The sequence below is a fragment of the Ochotona curzoniae genome, unplaced genomic scaffold, assembly GCF_017591425.1.
Source record: "Ochotona curzoniae isolate NIBS_2020 unplaced genomic scaffold, NIBS_Ocur_1.0 contig_2754, whole genome shotgun sequence".
Lineage (NCBI taxonomy): Eukaryota > Metazoa > Chordata > Mammalia > Lagomorpha > Ochotonidae > Ochotona > Ochotona curzoniae.
In genome coordinates, this window is record NW_024465582.1 from 7,415,070 (window position 1) to 7,433,976 (window position 18,907).

The 18,907-nt window shown below is 43.7% G+C and overlaps 1 protein-coding gene across 2 annotated transcripts in view; it reads right to left on the reverse strand.

The window, feature by feature from the left end:
* The window catches only part of RETREG1 (reticulophagy regulator 1), a 93,611-nt gene continuing 74,704 nt past the window's right edge, over positions 1-18,907 (reverse strand). For both annotated transcript variants that reach the window (XM_040977426.1, XM_040977427.1), the window contains 6 exons: positions 8,608-8,734; positions 5,848-5,932; positions 3,653-3,790; positions 2,545-2,609; positions 2,213-2,339; positions 1-1,273 (listed from right to left, as the gene is read on the reverse strand). In XM_040977426.1, coding sequence (XP_040833360.1) covers positions 777-1,273; positions 2,213-2,339; positions 2,545-2,609; positions 3,653-3,790; positions 5,848-5,932; positions 8,608-8,734 — 1,039 coding nt within the window. In that variant the 3' untranslated portion in view covers positions 1-776. The remainder of the gene's footprint in view (positions 1,274-2,212; positions 2,340-2,544; positions 2,610-3,652; positions 3,791-5,847; positions 5,933-8,607; positions 8,735-18,907) is intronic.

Below are 18,907 nucleotides of genomic sequence, written 5' to 3' on the forward strand. Positions count from 1 at the left end.
AACTCTCCAGGTAAGAGGGTTTAACGGACAGAGCACACTCGCACTGCGATTATCCCTGTTACAAATGGGGCAAATGAACAGCGGGACAGCGGGATCTGTTTATGTGGCGCCCACTGCAGCAGGTGGCAGCTGAGTGGAGCGTGCCACTTCCCCAGGAAGCTGGATTCTTCAAGGGCAGAAATAACATGGAAATATTTCAGCCTGTGCAGAGTACTGAAACATGTTGGTAACAGCTTTCTTAAGAAATGGATTTTGGTGGTATTTCCCAAGCGCCCAGTGAAAGACAGCAGGGTAATTTCTGTCTGTTTACATCAAAATTCTATTGTTTGTCCCCACCCCCCAAAAGAATTGGGAATAAGGGTGCTGATACTGTACATACTCAAAATCAATTATTAATATTTCTCAATAATTTACAATAAACTGTCCTTGCATGCTTGAAAAATTTGAGAAAAAATAAAAACTTATGGGGGTTCTTAATAATTTGGTAGTTTGGGGATTTTTCCTTTTTATTTAAAAACAGTCCCTAATATTCATCTCTGACAACACAGTAAGATACATATATAAAGTTCATTTCCATGCTTATTACATAAAAATAACTATCAGAAATATCAATCTATCAGTGTCAGCAGATATATATCCAATAATGTCACTGCAGAAGGGAAAATAAAACAAAAAAATCTAATCATAAAGCTTACAGTTCAATTTTTTTTTTTTTGCATGTTTGACCTTTTTTGTTTGGTGGTATAGCTGTGCTCTGGCGCAGGCTGATCCCCAGGTTAATGGCCTCCAAGCAGATTGGAAAGGAAGCCGGAAGACTTCTTGTTTTGCTGTGTTTCTGCCTCCTGGTCTTGTGTGAGTCCCAATTCACTCTCAATTTGATCCAGCTCTGACTGGTCCAGCAACTCAAAGTCATCACCGTCCTCGGTGTCCGTGTCCTCCCCCGTGCTGGCTGCAGCCTGACACAGTGCCTGCTGGGCGGCACCTTCCAGCTGGCCTCTGATGGCAGCGGTCACGGCAGCTGTGATGACGTCCCCGGCCAGGTTGCTCATCAGCTGGAAGGTCTGGTCCTGGTTCAGAGGGAGGGCGAGACCAGCCGCTGACCGCCTCTCTTTGCCTTGTGTGTGACCACCGGCCAGCTGTTCCTTTTTCCTCTTGAGCTCAATGGGCAAACCAAGGCTTAATTCGTCTTCATCATTGGTTCCCGTACCATTTTCCAGAGATGGAAAATCTGACAGATCTCGGGAGAACACCTCCTCACTAGGTCGGTCCAGATCTGTGAAACACAAAAGTCGCTGCTTAAGCACACCACAAAGTTGAAAGCAAAGTTGTCTGCAAGACATCTGATTTTCTTCTGAACCCTCTGGTCAACAGTGGCATTCACCTAGCAGTCTAGGCCAAGATGACTTAATCCATGGAGACTAACAACAGGGAAGTGACTGCCCACGTGCTCCCTCTCGTGTGGGTGACAGGTGGAATCTGCACTGGGACAGACCACTGTGCCTCCCTATTTGAAACACTGTTTAACTTCACTATGAAAAACAAGCCTTTTTAACTCTGAAGACAAGTGCTTTAGTCCCTTTGCATAAGAACTAGGTCTGCGTGGCTGCCAGTGGCCACTTCCTTTGTTCCTTCCATCCTCGCAATAAATAGAGCTGCCAGACATTTCAAAAAAATTTTTTTAATATTCAATTTTTCTGTCTTCTAAATAAGAGAAAATTTGGAATTGATATAGAGCTATTTCTCACACTTTAAAAAACAGCTTTTGTGATATAACCCACATATTATAAGATTCACAGTTTAACAATGTACGATCCAAATATATCCATACACACAATGATGCAGAACCATCTAGATCTAAAACACGCCATCATCACAAAAGAAGCTTGTGCCAACACTCACTGAGCACTCTCCCTGAACCCCTGTCTCAGGAGCCACTAACGGACTCTCCCGAGATGTGCACTTGCCTATGCCAGCTTTTCCTATGAATGGAATCCTACACCACGTGGATTTCCGTGTCTGACATCTTTCCCTGAGCAGTGTCTTCAAGGCTTATCCGGGTTGCAGAAAATATCGGGCCATCATTTATTCTTACAGCTAAGTAATATATTCCCCGATGCAGATATACCACATTTTCTGTATCCAATAGCAGAAAAGGTTTACTATATTTTTGTAAAACGGTAAAAATAAAGAGTGTTCCGGAGTAACGGCATACCCTCCGAAGTATCTGTCTGTGGAGTGCAGCCTTCTGACAGGTTGAAGGTCCCGTTGTCGGTCCAGGACACCTCGGAGACGTCTGTGTCAGACACGGATAACTCTTTGGCAGCAACCGTGAGGCTAATCTGGGTTAATAAAAACACAGTGTAAACTGGAAAATTCTCAGAAAAGCGCCAGGATGTCAGGACAGTGGAAACCAAATGATGATTCCCTTTTGAAACTGTTCCATGAGCTTGCAAAATAGGAGGATTCCATTTGGAAAGTCATTCAGCTGTGGTTCAAATGGCAGTCAAACCACACGCAAACATGCTGAGATTTAAAAAAAAATACCTTAGGACAGAGAGCTGAAAAGTCTAATTCGCTGTCATCTTTGTGACTTTTTTCTTTATCTGCTTCTGTTGAGAAAGAGAAAAAAGAGGCTTTCAATTTCCTGGCCAACGTAGGCACGATGTATTATTTTATTACATATTTCTAATGCTTCGTTTTTTTTCTAATGCCCTTACACAATTAATTTTTCTTTAAGTCTTAACAAGTTTCAGGCTTCACAAAATGTCTCCTTTACGAAGAAAACACCCCATGCAAGTGGTTCTCCCAGTGTGTGTCGCAGTTTTATCGTCCCTGGGGACTTCACAGGACGGCCCATGCAGAGGTTGGATCCTAAATCAGGAACTCCCGAGGAGGCAGGCAGCTTGGCCCTGCACACCTGCCAGGAGGTTCTGATGCAGGCCACAGTTGGGGACTTTATTCGCACATAGGCCCACTGAACAAGTAAACGTGTTCAGTCTCCTGCTCTCTTTTACCTCCCCTTTTCTTTCAGTTCCTTCTATGTGGCTCCCAAACTCATAGCCCTGCCTTTTTTTCTAAAGGTCCAACAAATAATAAAGAGCAGAACACAGAGATGTTAATGTTTGTTTTCTCTCTCCTGACAACCTATATGAAAAATCTAATTTTTGAAGCAAAGGAGGCAAAGCAGATAAATCGCACATGGGCACCAGTTCAAATCCCAGCCACTCCACTTCTGATCCAGCTCCCTGCTCATGCCTGGGAAAGCGGCCAAAGGTGCCTCCAGCTTGGGCATCTGCACCCATGTGGGAGACCTAGATGAAGCTCCTGGCTCCCTTGTGCCCTCCAGGGGTGAACCAGTGCATGGAAGACCTCTCTCTAATGCTTTCACATAAAGAAAAAAAAAATTTTAAAGCCTTTCTAAGTAACTATATTTTTAAGAGAAAAAAACAAAAACCTTCAACTAGCAAAAGGCTAGGTACGTGTTAATTTAGGAGATTAGCCTGTATAACAAATGTTTAGTAAAAGTCCTCTGAATTGCATTGAGGATGATTTCATAATAAACAGACCACTACTAATAAATATAATTAAATATGATAATAGACTCCTAATGCCTCATTTCAGGCATGAAACCTAAAATTAAGACTTTACCTACCAAATCGCTCACGTTTCTTCTGATTAATATATTCTCCAATTCCAAAATCTAACTTTAGCAAAGTTGACTTGATTTTGCTGTATATTTTTTGTCCAATATCATTACACTTAAATAACGGACACAAGAACGCGCACAACACTGAAAAAAAAGAAGAAGAAGTGTAAGTAAAACACCCCCTTCAAAATGCCACGTCTCAGGCCTTCACACACGGCCGTCTCCGCATGGGGTTTCAGAAGTGTAATCAAAGCTGTTCTACTACAACACACTCACCTAGGGCTCAGAGTCGCTTTCAGACCTGCAATTAGCTCAATTCCCTGTTACCCTCAAAATCTGCAGAAAAATCATGTTCACTCAGATAATAGTTCTAGGTAAAAACCTCAACTCTACTTACTAAATGCCGATTTTATCATGGGAAAGATACTATTGATTAGCATATCATCAGTAATATTTGGACAATAATTTTCTCTCTTCTGGTCAGTGTGAACTGCAAGTGAGGTGAATACAATCTGTTTAACGCCCTCTCTTCCCCTTCCCAATACCTTTCCTCCAGGGCCTCCTAAACGAGGTAGACCAGAAGGCTGATGCTACATGTGTTCTATTCCACAGAAGGAACTGGGATCCTGGCTCTTATCTTTTATGTTTTACATTGGAAATACAAAAAGAAATGTAGATTGCTACACTTATATGTTGTTACTTATATGTTGTTGTTAGGAAATGTCAAATAAGAATTAGAAATTCACATATTTTTAGAGGCTAAGGAATTAGATTTTAAAAGCCAGTATTAAAAAACTAACAAAACATGAAGGTTAAAGGAGAGTATTTGCCACAAGGTCCACATCTTCATCTCTTTCAGTAGCAGACAATGTGTACTTTTTAAACAGCACTTGAAAATTATGACTGGCAGACAATAAACTGCATATATTTAACGTGGATAAACTGGTGAGTTTCAACATATGCATTCACCGAAGAAACTTTCTACCAGCCCACAGATTTCCTCGTGTCTTGATTCATCTTTCCCTCCTGTGTCCTGCCTCTCTATGCCACCTCACACCTCATCCCTAGGTACCCACTGATCAGCTCTGTCAACAGAGATTAATTTGACTGCTTTAGAAATATATATAAAGGATTATACAGATTATATTCTTATCTGGCATCTTGCTCTCAGCCTAATTACCTTGAGGAGGCATCAGTAGAGCTGCCTTAACAGATACAGCGATTGCTATGAAGTAAGTACATGAGTAACTTTAAGCCCCAGCTGTAACCCATTATGGGAATACACCACAGTTTGTTTATATGCCTCTCAACAGACATATGGGTTGTCCTCTGATTTTGGCTGCTGCAAATAAACCTGGTACTGGAGAGTAGACCAATAAATTGGTACTGGAGAGTGTGAGCACTTAATTCACCCAATTAGGGTGCTCAGGTTGGATTAGGTCACTAGGCTAGAGTCCCCATAAAACCTTGTGGCTTTATGAGGACAGAGACAGAGACACAGAGAGACACGCACACTCCCTGTCTCTTGCCATGGGAACCCTATGCCACTGTGGGGCTCTACCAGGAGAACACTATTGGTGGGGCCTGACTGATCTTAGAGCTAAACTTTCAAAATTATGACTCAAAATAAACACCTTCTATTTTTAAGTTATCCTCCTTAAGGTACATTTTTAAAGTAACAAAAAGTTTACTAACATTTGAATCTTCCATTTCTCTTGGATCAATACCTAGCTGTGGGATGGCTGGGTCGTATTATTTTTAAGGAATTGCCAACATGAGTGCAAGAATCTTATCTACCCCCCAAAAGTGTGTGAGAATTCCACTTCCTGCATGTCCTTCCTAATACCTGATAGGGTCAACATGTTTGAAGTTCAGCAATTCTGGTAGAGGTGCACTGATAATTTAATTTGCTTTTAATTAATCTTTGGGTCACAGAACATGTACCAAGGTAAAAATGTTGGTGCAATTGCAAATATTTATAGTTTTATTGCTATAAAATAAAATTATTTCTAATCCTACCTTTCACAGCTGTTCTTCACATTTTAAAATATAAATATATCTCTAAAAGAAGAATCACTGTACAGTAGAAGATTAAAGTCATTTTAAGTAAGAATTCATCTGTCTTTAAAACAATGGCCTGGTGACCACTAAATGATATCATAGTCATTTCACAAATGAGCCAAGAGTTCCACTATACTTACACAGTAGGTAGCTGAGTATAACCCCAGGAATGTAACTTCCCAAGATCGTAAAAAATGTGCATATACTGCAGACCAGGAGACAAAACTAGAAATAACAGAAATAGCATAGAACAGTTATGAATAACACCAAGACATTTTAGCACATACATACAATCATGTATCTATAATGTGACCTATCAGATTATGTCGGATGTTTTCCCAACAGGTCGTTTCTACGTAGGGTTAACTATTGACGACTGCCTTCAACTCGCGCTGGTCCACTTCAGTGTTTAGTAATAATCCCTTGGAAGGCATGGAAGCCAATTTCTGAGGCTGAGAATCACAGCTGCCGGGCCCAATGTTACAGAAATGGGAGACTTCTAGAAGAATCTGATATGATGGCTGTTATGTTGCTCAATTGAACCTAAGGCCATGAGCAGCCTCCTTCCTAATTGTACACGAGCTTCAAAGGGACCTCCCTTCTGGGTCTCCTGCAGACCAGCTGCAAAGGACAGAAAACTCCCCTGGTGCACATGGATTCTTTTCCTTCTCTCTGTCAGTTACAAACAAATAAACAAAAAAAAAAAATCTGCTTTTAATAAAGTTTAAAACCAGTCCACTGAAAACCTCCCTAATTCCCTTAGAAATGCCAAGACAAAATTTTTCCTTATAAAGCATTCATCTGACTCCTACCCTGTGGTCTTACATTGTTTTTTCTTTTAAATTTTGGCTTTACATGATTGTATTGTTTTAACCTGAGAAAGGAGCAAATAAAATCCTTTAAAAGACACATGAAGAAGGAATATACACCACTGATTAACAACTGATTGAGAGCGAACAAGTTTAAATGAATTTCAGGCTGATATTTTGCTCTTTGGCGCAGGGTTAATGAATCAGCTAGTCCAAAGGAGACCATGGACTTGTGAAACAAAAATCAGAGCACTTTGTGTAATCATAAGAGCTCTTAGAAGAAACTGGAGTCCAGAAAGGAAATTGAAAAGCAAAGGCCCTAAAAGTGAAAGCAACAAAAGAGCCAATAAAAACATCACTGCTTTGGGGCCAGTGCTGTGCATAGTGAATCAAGCTGACTCCTGCAATGCAGGCATTCCATGCGGGTGCTGGCTCATGTCCTGGCTTCCTGGCTGCTCTACTTTCAATCCAACTCCTTGCTATTCGCCTGGGAAAAGCAGCAGCAGATGGCCCAAGTCCTCGGGCCCCTGTTACCCATGAGGGAGACCTGGAAGAAGCTTGTGGCTCATGGCTTTGGCCTGGCCCAACCCTGTCTATTGTGACCATTTGAGGAGCAAGCCAGCAAATGGAAAAGCTTTCTCTTTTTCTCTCTCTCAGTCTCTCTGTAACTCTGACTTTCAAATAATTTTTTTTAATCACTACATGCAGAATTCAGCTATTCACATGGATTTCCTATCTCCTTGCTGTCTGAACATGATATTTGAATTATGTCTTTATGCACATATTTAGATCCCCAGATCACAGGTTGACTTCAGGAGGTGGAGCTTAATCCAATTTCAGCGTCTATGAGGAGGGCCTGGTAGGCGGTCCCAGGCGGGGTGGGGCAAGCCCTAAGAAGGCAGATCTCAGGAGAATGCTGCCAGTCTTCTCTGCTTCTGCACCAGTGCATCACGGTTCCTCCAGATGCACAATGCCACTGCCATGCTCAGGCCCTACCAGCTGGCCACACCCATGGGTCACTCGTTGGTGAGACAGTCTCAGGCTGAAAACCCACAGAACTGAGAGTCAGAATAAACCTCTTTCCTTCCTAAGTGTCCTGTGCCAGGCATTCCATTACAGGGATGAAAAGCTAACCAACACAGCCCTCAGTTGGTAATATCATTATGTTAAGCTAATTGACAGGACACGTTAATGTCATCCAATACAGAAATCTCAAGCTTTGAACCCTCCAAAAAATATCTTTAATTATTTCAGTACAACAGGTATCAAAATAACATCATGTCCCCACATGGATATCTACTCTAAAAATTTCCTCCAGTGATTAAAAAATCCATCCAACATTGACACTAACATGCTAAAATCCCATCAAGCAGATTTCTGTTTAATACGATTTATATGACTGCCCATAAGTGGTACAATGAGAGGGATCTTAAATGTTGCCCTCCTTAGCTTTTTGTTTCACTGTAGCTGCATGTTTAAGGAACTTGAAGGCAAGATGGAACTGACCAGGCCTGTTGATGGTTCTGCACCCACCCAGGCTGGCAAGCTGCTGGCCACAGTGTCAACAGATGCACTCCTTCTCATCCTTTCCAACCACTTAAGGCTACCCACCTTACAGAGTTTCATCTTAATTAGAAAATTACCCATTCCATTTAAATAATCATGGTGAATGTTTTTGCCCAAAGTTTTCTTTTTTAAATAAAATCTCTTTATTTCTGGATTAAAATCAAGATTCAGTTATCCCTAAAAGCACAGTCGGTGGACTCTATGTTTTTTCATCACTGATTCCAGAACCAGACCAAATGCCTTAGATGAAATTCTTAACATCATTTTTGTTTGATAACACCAATCACTACTCATTCTAGTGAAAGAGTTAGATAAACACAAATGTAACATAAAGCCAATTCAATTTCAAAATGTGAAAGTGAGTCTTTTTTCTTTTTTTTTCTGGCGCTGACAGACGTTTTTTGAACCTTGCTGGCAGCTTTTATTACCAATATTTCTAGTACATTATCCTCAGAATTCGAGAACTCTTCCAAGCTGATGAAAGCATTCTTTCATTTCCAAGGACAAAAATACTGGAAAACTTACCTTGCCAGGACTTTGTTGTTTAAAAAGAGACATTTCCTGAAGAAATATGCTGAAATTCATCCATGATTCTGCAATACAGTGGCTGAGCCTGGGTCTTTCATCTGGTTTAGAATTAACAACCTCCCAGCTAAAACGAGGGGGAAAAAAAGGGGGAAAAAAAACAGTAACAGCGTTAGGTGGTTCATCTGTGGCTTCAGCAACTCTTTGTTGAGCATGCACAGTTGCTCTCAGGACAAGCCTGTGGCTGCAGAGGTGAACCAGCCACGCACACACTGTCTCAGGAAGCTGCAGTGCCAAGAGAAACGACTAGATGCATGACGAATAATGCAATTCTAAAGGAAATCCCCAGGGAGCAGCACAGTGGAAGCATCAGGGAACCTCTTCTTGAAGAAGTCATTTCTTTTTTCTATTTTTTTTTTCCTTAAATCTCAGGTCTGGAATGAAAGAGCAGTTTGGCATGAGGGTTTCAGATAGAACAAAGTTAACAAATGCAGAGATTGCAGCGGGAAGTGGCCAAAAGCATGGTCCTGCTGAAGCCTCAAGGGCAGCGAGGTGGGGCAGCACAAACCTGAAGGCAGACCTGCTAATACAGGGCTGGCAGCACCTGTTACAAACTTGTTCAGCCTTGAGAAGGAGGAAGCTACAGTGCTTTTTAAAAAACAATAACACCGAGTCTCATCATAAACAGCAACCATGTGTTTCTCATTCAAAGAATGATTGGTCAATTCTACAAAAAAAATGGTTGAACTCAACCAGTTCTCACAAGAAAAACTATTTCCTAGAGATCTTTCTCTGTGTATCTCCTCTCTGAAAATCTGCCTTTCCAGTAAAAAAAAAAAAAAAAAGCAAATCTTAAAAAAAAAAAAAAAAGAAAGAAATGGACTGTCAGGTGTCTAGCTCATCCCTCAGTTTACTTCTGAAATATCAAGTTCCTGCTGGCTAAAGCCACAGAAAATTACTTTTTAAAGGAATGGAGCTTTCCATAGATGCTGGAATTTGTTCTAATGCTACCTTTAGGATTCATGTCTCAGAGGTGAAATATATTTCTAACACATTCTTTTTACTACTTTGGTAAATACCCTAAAATTGGAAAGGAGGCTATCAAAATTACCAATATAGAAATAGTATTAGCATGTGCTGGAAAAAAAGAAGCAAAAGAATACTAAAATGAATAGTTCATTCTTTGAAGGATTTAATTTTTATTCTAAAAGCAGAGTGACAGAGAATGGAAGAGACAGAAAGAGAAAGAGGATTCCTGCTTGCTGGTTCACTTGCCAGACGCTCACAACCATCAGATCCGGGCCTGGTGGAACCTGGGCGTAGGCGCTCCCTCCTGGACTCTCCCATTAGTGGGAGGGACCCGGTTACCGGAGCGCCTTGTGCTTTCCCATGCGCATTAGCAGAGAGCTGGATTAGAAATGGAGCTGCTGGAATCCAAGCCAGGGCTCTATGTGATGACCACACTGCACAGCCTAACCCGCCACACCACAACGCCAGCACCTATCTCTGACAGTCACGAGGAAGCACCGTGACCGGAGCAAACTTTTTTTCCCTTTGAAGAAAATCCATGTGATGTTGTTCTAGAACACCACATCCCATCACTGCCTACACTTGTTGCACATGATAATTCTATTTGAATTGTTACAAACAGAAATGGGAAATGTATCATGTTTGAAAACTTGAAAATACTATCCAACAAATGAGTTCTGGGATGTGTAATAAGTGCATGACGTAAAAATAAATGTTGAGAGACCGGCACTGTGGCACAGCAGGCTAAGCCACCACCTGTGACACAAGCATCCCACACGCGCAGCAGTGAGTCCTGGCTGCTCTGCTTCTAATCCAGCCACGACTTCATCTAACTTGGAAAGGAACAGAAGATGGTTCAAGAACGGGGGTTCCTGCCAATCCTACAGGAAACATGGAGGGGGCTCTAGGCTCCGGGCTTCAGCCTGGCCTCCCCTGGCTGTTACAGTCATCAGCGGTGAGAACTATCAGACAGAAGATGCCTACCTGTGTGTATGCCTGTACGTCTTTTTCTGCAGCTCTGCTTTTAAAATAAATACATAAATAAATCTCTCAAAAGTTCAGCTTGTGTTGAAGAAAACTGAATGGGAACATATCTGACCGCCATGGTGAGGAAGACACGTCACTCCACGCTTCTTTCAGTGAGATATGAACCTGAAACTCTTGAGGAGTTTGAAATTGTGCAGGGATAACTTAGGAGGTCATAGCACACATTTGTTTTCTCTTTTTTTATGATTTATTTATTTTTATTGCAAAGTCAGATATACAGAGAAGAGGAGAGACAGAGGAAGATCTTCTGTCCATTGAGTCACTCCCCAAGTGAGTGCAATGGCTGGAGCTGAGCCAGTCCAAAGCCAGGAGCCAGGAACTTTCCTCTAGGTCTCCCACATGTGTGCAGGGTTCCAAGGCTTTGGGCCGTCCTCCACTGCTTTCCCAGGTCACAAGCAGGGAGCTGGATGGGAAGTGGAGCTGTTGAGATTAGAGCCAGCGCCCATATGGGATCCTGGTGCATTCAAGGCAAGGACTTTTGCCACTAGGCCACCACGCCGGGCACCACACATTTCAATGGCCCTCCACTGACTCTACCTTTGGAAACACCAAATTTCAATTTATGCCACACAAACCTGAATAATTTGAAACAATGTGAGACATTGGATGCCAATTTTTCAGACTGCCTTATTTTGTACACGTAACTAAGTTTCCTCAGCTGGTTTGGAACAGAGCCAAAACCTAAGGCCCAGACTCCTAATCTCAAACCATTGTGTTTTCCTTAAACCATGGGCTCTCCTCCAAGGTTAAAGGAATGCAATGACATCCTTCCAAGACGCCGTACTGTACGTTAGATCATGGAGGAGCAGGTCACATCCCTCCCTGCTCTGCTTCCTAGACCCAAGAGGGATAAGGTGAAACTAGCCAATACGGACGCAGCACCAAGTGGGATGAGCTCTCTCGCAAGGACAACGGAACACCTCATGTGAGGCCAAATATCACGTAGAAAATGAGTTTCATGCTTGGAGGTTGGCCAATGTGGAAGCTGCATTGTGTATGCAGACATGGAGTTCCTCCATAGGAGATTCGAGGTTTTCCTAGACAGACCAGTTTGGAAAACACATACCCAAGGAAAGAATCTCTCGTGCATTCCACACGAGGCTTGGGAATCAGATATTCCCCATGATGTCTGGCTGTCTTCCCACCACTCTTGGCACTCACCAATGTGCAATGTAAGCCCCAACTAAGGGGAAATGAAATATACCTAAGGTTTCCAAACACTTGGCGTTCTTACCAAGTTCTTAACCAAAGACTACAAGTCTTCTATGATTGAGTTTATCTAAGGAAGAAATGAACTAACCACAGCTTTATTAACTCCCTATTTCAGACAGAAGCAGCACACATTTAAAGAGAAATAAGTTTTTTTGGCTGGTTCTTCATCTGCCCTGCTCCTTGCTCTCTCTCTCTCCTTCCAACCTCCTCCCAGAACGTTCTTGCCTTCACTGGAAGCAGAACTTGGAGCACTCTCCAGCCACAGGAAAAGAGGTGTCCTTTTCCCTGGTGACCATCTCCAAACTGTTCCTATTTTCAGCAGGATTAAGAGTCGCTGTAGAGGAATCACTACAACTCCCAGTCTCAACGTGCCCATGTCCCCCTTCAGATGGACTCTACCCATCTACAGCTGTAAATGCTTTCCTAAAAACGACCTAAACAGAGGCCACAGCGATGCCACTGGGTCATGTTTTCCAAAGGAACGGCTAGGCAGGTGTTGACAAGGGACATTCTGTGACTGAGATAAGCTGCCGTTGACCAAAGAACCCTCAGCCAGGGCAAGGTCCTTTCCGTGATTTACGTTCCTGAGAAACGGAACAAACATGATTCAGAGCGCTACTCAAACAGCCTCCTATCACCCCAGAAAGCAGCTCTGGCTCGCTGGTAGACTGGGCAGCCGATGCCCCTTCCTCCTACCCCCATCTCCGTTTTAGAATACAGGTAGTGGGTCTGCCCCTAAATGCTGTGCATTCAGTTCCTAACACTGGGTGTGTGTAACACCCTGGACACTGTTCACACACTAGCTCTCCAGAGCTCAGCACTGGCGGAATAGGCCTGGGCAGCTAACAATGAGCATGTTGTCACAGACATTCCAGGTGTTTCTGAGGCCAGTGTTTCTCACCTGGGGAACACCCATAAGGAAACAGCGAAGAATTCCTCTCACACATAAACAAGAAGGCAATCTCTGCTTGTGGGGGCATGGTGTGGTACAGACCTAATTTATTCTCCTACCTGAAACCATACACAGAAAGAAAAGAGATGCAGGAACTACGATCTGCATGACCCTGAACATTAGGGAAGGACGAACAGGGACTCCTGGTAGGAACAGGAAATCAGTGAGGGAGCCCCGGGATGACCCAGAACAGTGCCCTGTACGTTTCCAGGTTGCAGGGCAAGGAAGAGCCGCCAAGATGGAACCTGGCAACCGGCTGGGTTGAGGAGACACAAAAGGCCCCAAGACAGAGTATTACAGGAGACAGATATATAATATATACACACACAGTAATGTGTTTAATTATATATAACATAATTATGTATATGCAGGTCACATTACATAATATGTAATGTGTAATATATGCAATATAACATTATATATATGACCATATATATTTGTTGTTATATAATACACAGAGAGGTCACATCAGGAATTCAGAGGCCAGACAAGAGCCATCAGAAAGGACCAGAAGGAACAATGTCTTGTGACAGGAATAGCATCTGATCCCTCAAGCCAGACGAAACCTCCAGATTCCTGGACCCTGGCAAATGACTCAAGAGTGTTAGCTCAGCAGTGGAGAAAAGCCTCAAACTCAGCCGAGAGCTGCCTGCCATTCTTAAACGGAGACCCCCGAGCGATCGGCACCACCCCAAGCCCCTCACTGGCATATCCAGGAACGTGAAGCAGCAGCATTTGCTGTGAGTCAGCTCTCTCACACAAACTGGGATCTGTATGGTTCTTCCTTTCTCAACTATTGTGTTCCTTTAAAAAAAAAAAACTTTCTTCAGCCAACCCAACATTTGAATGTTTTACTGCAGATGTGTGTGTATTCAGTGCACTGTGGTCAGAGTTTGAGAATGCACCAGCTGGTCCTCTCCATTAGGGGGTTCTGTCAGACTAAAATGTGACTCTTGGGCTCCTCAAACACTGGCTGCAATTCTGGCACAGGGAGGAAGCGCCAGGTCATCTACCACATACAAAAAAATAACATGGAAACAAACGGACCTAGCACAGAAAAGCACCCCTCCATATCACTTCGCTTCTCATTTTCACTAAACAGGCAAGCACACATGGTAACTGCCGGTCACCACATCTGGCTCCAGGTGTTTAAAGATGCTGAAGGTGCAACTCCCAGCCAAGCAGCAAAACATTTCTCTTTCCTTTAGTCTCTTCTCGAATGTACAGAAATTCTAAATCACCTTCAGGCTTTTCAATCCCCTACATATTCACAGTGCAATAATCATTTCCAAAGATATTTCAACATTTTCTAGCATCGAACCAGGAACAAAAGACGGCATTTCACACTCTTTATGCTTCCATTCTTAGGAAATGGCAAATAAAGCCAAACAATGTTTTTCACAAAGTTAGATTGAGAAACGCGGGGAGCAGAGGAGGGGAACAAAACGGATCTGTCATGAGCTGAGTTGCCACCTAGCAACGGCGACTAACAGCTGCTGTAACCTTTACACCTACAAACACGCCCTGGCCTCGAGGCCTCTCGTTCTCAGCTGGTGACCAAGGGTCGCATGCTCTTATTGGTGATGAACACCTGCTGATGCTAATGCCTCGTGAATTTTTCTTAGAAAGGTCAGTCCGTATCTGGTTACAGGTCTTCCTACTTCTTAGTGCGATGCGCTGGGATGTTAGTAATCCTGCGGACACTTGGAATGATCCTCAGCATGTGAGCACACGTATGTAGGCAGTACTAAACGAGAACGGGGTACGCTTCTCCGCCCACACAATCACAGACTCAGAGCCACGACAAAGCAAACAAGATGCGTCAACTGGAGGATTAAGTAAGCAAACACAAGATTAAGAAATTACATAGTACTCAGCTTGTAGTCTTCACTTTCTCAAATGAGTGACATGACTGTCCCCTTTCCCCAACCCCAGGGACACAGAGGCGCCGGCTGCGTGGTTGAGTGCTTTTGCTGTTCAGACAGGCTTCCTTGGGGGCAATTCAGGGTTCTTCTCGGTGCTCTACCTCTTTAGACCAGGCTTAAAATAAATCAGAGATCAGTACTGTGTGAGGTTGTCCCTTCCTCATCACAGGAAGCACAGGTACTGGTGGTCACCAGTGATCCAACCCACCTTGGGAAGGGTGATTAGAGGGCCCATCATGCAATGTATGTGCTTGTGCTTCCAAGTTTCTAGGAGCAAGATGCCAGTTACAAGTCACTTCTCCACCTCTTCCATCTTACTACCTTTCTAACAGCTGAACTTTAATGAGCCCATGCATGAGCAACATACATTCCATTAGCCAAACAGTACAAGCGTGTACTTGAGACAAGCAGGAGATTACATACCCTCTGACTGCTGAATGCCAAGATTAACTCCTGCCACTCTCCCTGAGGGAAGCAGAGAGTTCTACTTTATCTCTGAAGAACATATAACATCAGAAAGTCCAGAAACATTCCTCTAGGAGAACAGAACCCAGTTTACTGATCTGCACTGCAGCTTTTCCTTGCATTCTATTTGGGAACCATAATTTGCACCGAATCACAGTCTAGCATTAACTGCAATTGCAGACCAAAGTTGTCTCTTCTTCCAGCCTTTTTTTTGTTTGTTTTCATTTTATCCTGCTTATATGAAGACTGCAAGAACACTAAATAACAAAACATATTATTTTGTTTCCAGTGTTAAACAATTCACTGACAATAGAGTGCCTCTCTCATTCCTCTGCATAAGTAAGTCAGACACAACCATGCTTATCGAGAGGATCAGACTCTTCCTGGTCACAAAGAGGAACATGGTGATCTCATTACTGCGTCTCCTTCCGCCAAAGCAGATGGTGAGCACCGCGTGTTGGGTTTTTGTGGCTAACACGCCACCTGGGACACTTGTGCCTTGTGTCAGAGGACAGTAGGTGGAATCCTTTCTCCAATCCCGATTCCAGCTTTCTGCCAGTGCACACCCGAGGAGGCAGCAGCGACTGGGATCCTCACACCCACGTGGGAGCCCTGGATCGCCTCCCCACCTTCTGAGTTCAGATCAGCCCAGTCCTGGACACTGCAGGAATTTGGATAGTAATCAGATAAAAAAAAAAAGCCTCTCTTCTTGCTTTTCTTTCTTTGTCCTCCTTCCCTCTCTTCTCTCTCATTCAAACATGAGTAAATGAATACATTTTAAAGAGCAGATGTGAAGGGCACCCACTGTGTGAATATTGTATTAACGGACAACTGGTTTCATAAAATGTTCAATGATAGCATGCAGGGGATGTGGGGATGAGCCTGTGTCGGTGGGTGTGGAGGGTGAAACGAAACAGGATGGGCCACGGTGATCTTCCTGAAACGCTGTCAAGAGTCTGACCAAAAAATTATAAGGCAAAGGAATGAGTGGGAGACCCATTAGAAACGCGCCCACAGAGTATGCTGCTGGGAGGGAGTCATGGGCAGTAGCGGCGGATAGCAGGAAGGGTAAATTCCAGAACAGTGAAGGGTACGCCAGGAAAATAAAGGCATAAAAAGATGACCGCCTGCCTGCTTAAAGAGCTTCTACAGGGACACATTTCCTCCAGTTCCACCAACAGGCACAGCAGCAATAGGAAGACCCAAACGAATAGGAGTGGGTCCCTCTGTCAGTGTCTCATTTCCACCATGCAGGCAGTGCACCTATGTCACAAATCACATAAGCAACTCCTGAAAGCAAGGACTTTCAGAGTTCCTCCAGCACTTCATTTCCATTCACATTATTAATTTGCCCAGGAAAATTGACCTGTAAACATCAGCATTCCAGGGACCTAGCATCCATCGGGATCCCACATGGACACCTGTTTGTATCCCAGCTGTCCCACTTCCCATCTGGCTTACTGCCTGTGTCCTGGGAAAGCAGCAGAGGATGGCCCAAGGCCTTGGAACCCTGCACCCACATGGGAGACCTGGAAGAAACTCCTGACTTCTGGCTTCAGATCACCTTGGTTCCAGTCACTGAGACTGCTTGTGGAGTGAATTCGCGAATGGAGTATCTTTCTCTCTGTATCTCCTTCTCTCAGTATATTTGGCTTTCCAATAAAAATTAAAATAAATCTTTAAAAACTCAGCATTCCTTGGTGAAAAGGAATAGAGTAACTAAATGAGACTGGAACCTTCCGTGCAGCCACAGTGAGAGGCCTCCCATCTGCTGCCGACAGCTACAGCACCAGAGTTCTTGGACGGCTGAGTTTTCTCAGGGTGCTCTGGAGGACCTGATGGTCGCCACCTGTGCCTCATGTATGGCTAAATGCTAAGGCAGCATGATGGATCGTCTGCTCTCAACACTGGCTTCAGAAGGTTGTTTTCACAAGTCGGGCATCACAGGAGACTGATGGATGAATTCTCTGCAATTCCATCTCCTGCAGGTGCAATGGGCTAGCTATGCCTCTTCCTCCTTGCACCTGGAGTCACCATTTGCTATATTTACCAAGCAGCAAAATTAAATACCTTCTTGTTACACATGCACACACAATACATCAGAACATACCATTTATAATTATGATTACCCATTTTCTACCTTCCTCTATACTTTTGTTTCATGAAAATGACTGAATAAGATTCTCTACTAGAGTGAAACAGTCCTTTGATCCATGTCCATCATTTACCTTCCCGAATGGTGTGACAGTCTTTCAGAATCCTTAGAATAGACCTAACGTGAAATGGACATTCTACACAGCTAGACAGAACAACCAGGCAGTGAAACACACTTTATCCTGATCCACCTGCAGCTCATTACCCTAAAGGAGGGTCATAACAGTCATGAGACCAATGGGCTGCATGGTCAGAAGAAAAATAGCTGATATTATCAAGCAATGTTTTTTAACTACACAACACACACCGGCTAGCCTAGAGGGAGAGATGCAGTTGTATCCCTTAGACATTGCCTTCGAAGATGTCTATGCTTTGAACCAGAGTTTGATCAGAATGAAATCATGTATAGTCTTCCTTTATTTTTCCTTTTTTTTCTTCCTTTATTTTCTTGTTCATGTTATCATGATGTATTTTCGATGAAATGGGAGGAAAAATGGCTCATCAAAATAGTGAAATAGGAGCTTTGCCCCTGAACCAGACCACCAGATGTCCAAGGGACTCCGAATCTCAGAAGTTCTCAGCAGACTGAGAAGGCAGCAGAAGGCAGGCTCTCTGTGAGGCTGCACACCCCTTGTCGACAAAGGTGCCTGGAGAGGTGTGAGGCACCCTCACCATCTTCCTCTGCTTTCAGTGACTGTGGCCTAAACGTATCTGAATACAAAGTTCTGTTGGATTCCTTTTCTAGTTACATCTGTTTGCTTACCGGTATTGGTTCCTATAACTCATGTTTACTTATCCTGTTGCTTAGAACCCTGTGATTGTTTTCCAAGTCCCTTGTGATTTATTGTTACAGTTGCTTGTATGCTGCTGTTTAGTTAACCAGTAACTTTTATCCGCCTGCTTGCCCTGTAAAAATCATGGTATAAGTTGCGCAGTAAAATTCAATAAAGTGTACATTGGTTCATCCCTCCTTTGCATCCCGTGTGTCCCAAATTGTTCTCGGCACAATCATCATCACACCTTGAGTCCCGGTCCCTGCTAGACAACATGGCTTGGCTGAGCCCTCTACGTATCATAAACTGTATTCTGTCTCAGTCAGACAGAATACAGGTACCAAGAACACCTGCTCCAGAATCCTGTCATCCACAGGCAGCCTACCTACTTACATGTTCACCTGAAAACACTGAAAACTGTATGCCTTTTACTTCCACAAATAAACACTGAACGTTTCTATATAAAGAATGGATTTGGGGCCCGGCGCGGTGGCGCAAGTGGTTAAAGGTCCTCGCCTTGCACGCCCGGGATCCCATATGGGCGCCGGTTCTAATCCCGGCAGCCCCGCTTCCCTTCCAGCTCCCTGCCTGTGGCCTGGGAAAGCAGTCGAGGACAGCCCAAAGCTTTGGGAACCTGCACCCGCGTGGGAGACCCGGAAGAGGCTCCTGGCTTTGGATCGGCATAGTATCGGCCCGTTGCGCTCACTTGGGGAGTGAATCATCGGACGGAAGATCTTCCTCTC